Genomic DNA, 2,224 nt, shown 5'->3' with positions numbered 1-2,224 from the left:
ATGGGTGTTCTTGAGAAGGTGGTGAGTCCAAATCGCAAGGATTGGTCCAATAGGTTGGATGATGCTCTATGGGCCTATCGAACGGCATCTAAAACTCCTTTGGGAATGTCTCCTTACTGCTTAGTGTTTGGAAAAGCATGTCACTTGCCAGTGGAACTTGAACATAGAGCTTATTGGGCACTCCAACAACTCAATCTAGACTTGCAACTGGCGGGGGAAAAGAGAATGCTACAACTTGATGAATTGGAAGAAATGCGCTTCCATTCATATGAGAATGCAAAGCTTTATAAGGAAAACCCAAAGAGGTAGCATGACAAGCATATCCAACCCTGTTCATTTGAAGAAGGGCAGCAAGTTTTATTGTTTAATTCTAGACTCAAATTGTTCCCTGGGAAGCTAATGTCAAGGTGGTCTGGGCCATTTACTACTACTAAGGTTTATCCTTATGGGTCTGTGGAGTTGAGAGGAACTGAAGGAGGTGAATTCAAGGTTAATGGATAGAGGTTGAAACACTATTGGGGTGGTGAGGTTATGCGAAACAAGACCTCACTTACCTTAATTGATCCTTGAAGAGTCATGTGCTTAGCTGCTAGGCTTAAATCTATAATTGAAGAGCAGCAAATTAATTATATATATATATAGTATTATGTTTTTGTTCATGTTTTTCACCTCCTTCCTTCATTGTCTATGTTGTGAATTTGAATAAATTTATGTTCTAGGGTGGTTGTGAGGATTCAGGTAGTTTATGGGTCAATTGAAGTGAATTTGGACATGTTCCGGGTCAGAACTTGGTGATTTTATTGCTGGTTTTCTGATAAATTGAATTCTGGAAAGTGGAAGGGATGTTGTAGCTATGCCGTTAGGCTCTTTAGTGATGCTGCAGTATTGGAGATAGGAGAGATTTGAGAAGTTTTAAGAAGGTTTGGGCAAATTTTAGAAATTACCCCAAATAATTATTTTTTATCAATCCCTAATTTCACCCCTCCCAAAACTTACAGCTCTGCCCCAAACCTGATACCCATCACCTCCGGCTGACCCCCGAAGCCCCATCCCCGACCACCCAAGCCAAATCACAGCAGCCTCCCTCCACCACTCGCCCACCTTCACCACTGACTCACCACAAAGAACCACGAACCCCGCCCACCTGAACCAATGGTCTTGACTCTCCCATTCCAACCAGCGGCCACTCGGCCACCTACACCACGATAGCCACGGCCCAAGACCCCGAAGCCTTCCCAATACCCAGCCGTCTACTTCAACCCCGACTCACCATCATACCCTTAGATTTCTGACCCACCTCCATCCGACCCCCCCACTTCATCACCAACCCAGCAACACACAACCAGCCACTGTCACCTGAGGCTACACCCAAGACCCATTCGAAGCTCTAATTCGACAGCTCATTGGTTTGTTCTTCATTGGGATTTCAAGCAAATTTTTACAAAAACAAGAGTGCATCGACAAGTGTAGCTCGATCCTTCAAGGTACCACATTACTCTTGTTTCATCAATTTGAGCATTGCAATTCATTGTGGCTAGGATGTTGTTACTACGATTTGGATGATTACTATTCTTGATTGTTCACTGTTGCTGATGACTATGAAGAGATTTATTTCTATTTTCTGGACAATTTTTCTATTTTTGGGCATCTGTTCAAGCTGAATTTTGAGAGGCATTTTGATATACTTTGGGGATATATTTGACCTGATAAGCATGGCCTGTTGATAAGCAAAACTTTTGGGTTGAATTCTATTATTTTGATTCTTTGTGGAGAATGCCTCGGGGAAAGAAGCAAGTCACTAGGAAGCTCAGCTCTTATGTTAAGTTCAGCGGTACTGAGGCCATTGATCGCTATGAGAACACATTTCGCAACCAAATCTTTTTAGCAGACAAGGGATTTAATTTGAATAGTGTTGATGAAGCAGAAATGCCCCTTTATGTTCGCACTCCTATTGAAGCACTCCGTTGGTAGCTCTTTTTAGCCCTCGCCTTATGCCTAATGATACTGTTGTGAGGGAATTCTATGCCAACCTTTGGCCCACCCAGTCAACAAGTGTCCTAGTGCGCGAAACCGAAGTCCCACTGACATCCGTTGCCATCAATGCTCTTTATGGGTTACCAGATATTGAAGATGATGAATATCCAGCCATGTTTCAAAAATGTGATCTAGATTTATGCCAACAAGTATTAGATGATCTTATGGTTCCTGGCACTCAGTGGATATC

The 2,224-nt window shown here is 42.8% G+C and overlaps 1 protein-coding gene across 1 annotated transcript; it reads left to right on the top strand.

Moving 5' to 3' along the window:
- Window positions 1-906, top strand: LOC133824933 (uncharacterized). Its single transcript, XM_062257948.1, has 3 exons — window positions 1-305; window positions 720-738; window positions 835-906. Exons 1-3 carry the CDS (start codon window positions 1-3, stop codon window positions 904-906), a joined length of 396 nt encoding a protein of 131 aa, XP_062113932.1.
- The last annotated feature ends 1,318 nt before the right edge of the window (window positions 907-2,224 follow it).

Source organism: Humulus lupulus, chromosome 3, assembly GCF_963169125.1.
Source record: "Humulus lupulus chromosome 3, drHumLupu1.1, whole genome shotgun sequence".
Classification (NCBI taxonomy): Eukaryota; Viridiplantae; Streptophyta; class Magnoliopsida; order Rosales; family Cannabaceae; genus Humulus; species Humulus lupulus.
Note: the sequence above shows the minus strand (reverse complement) of the source record. Positions and strands in the feature narration are given on the sequence as shown.

Excerpts from the sequence above, each read along its gene's own strand:
- LOC133824933 (XM_062257948.1), top strand. The coding sequence starts at position 1 with ATGGGTGTTCTTGAGAAGGTGGTGAGTCCAAATCGCAAGGATTGGTCC.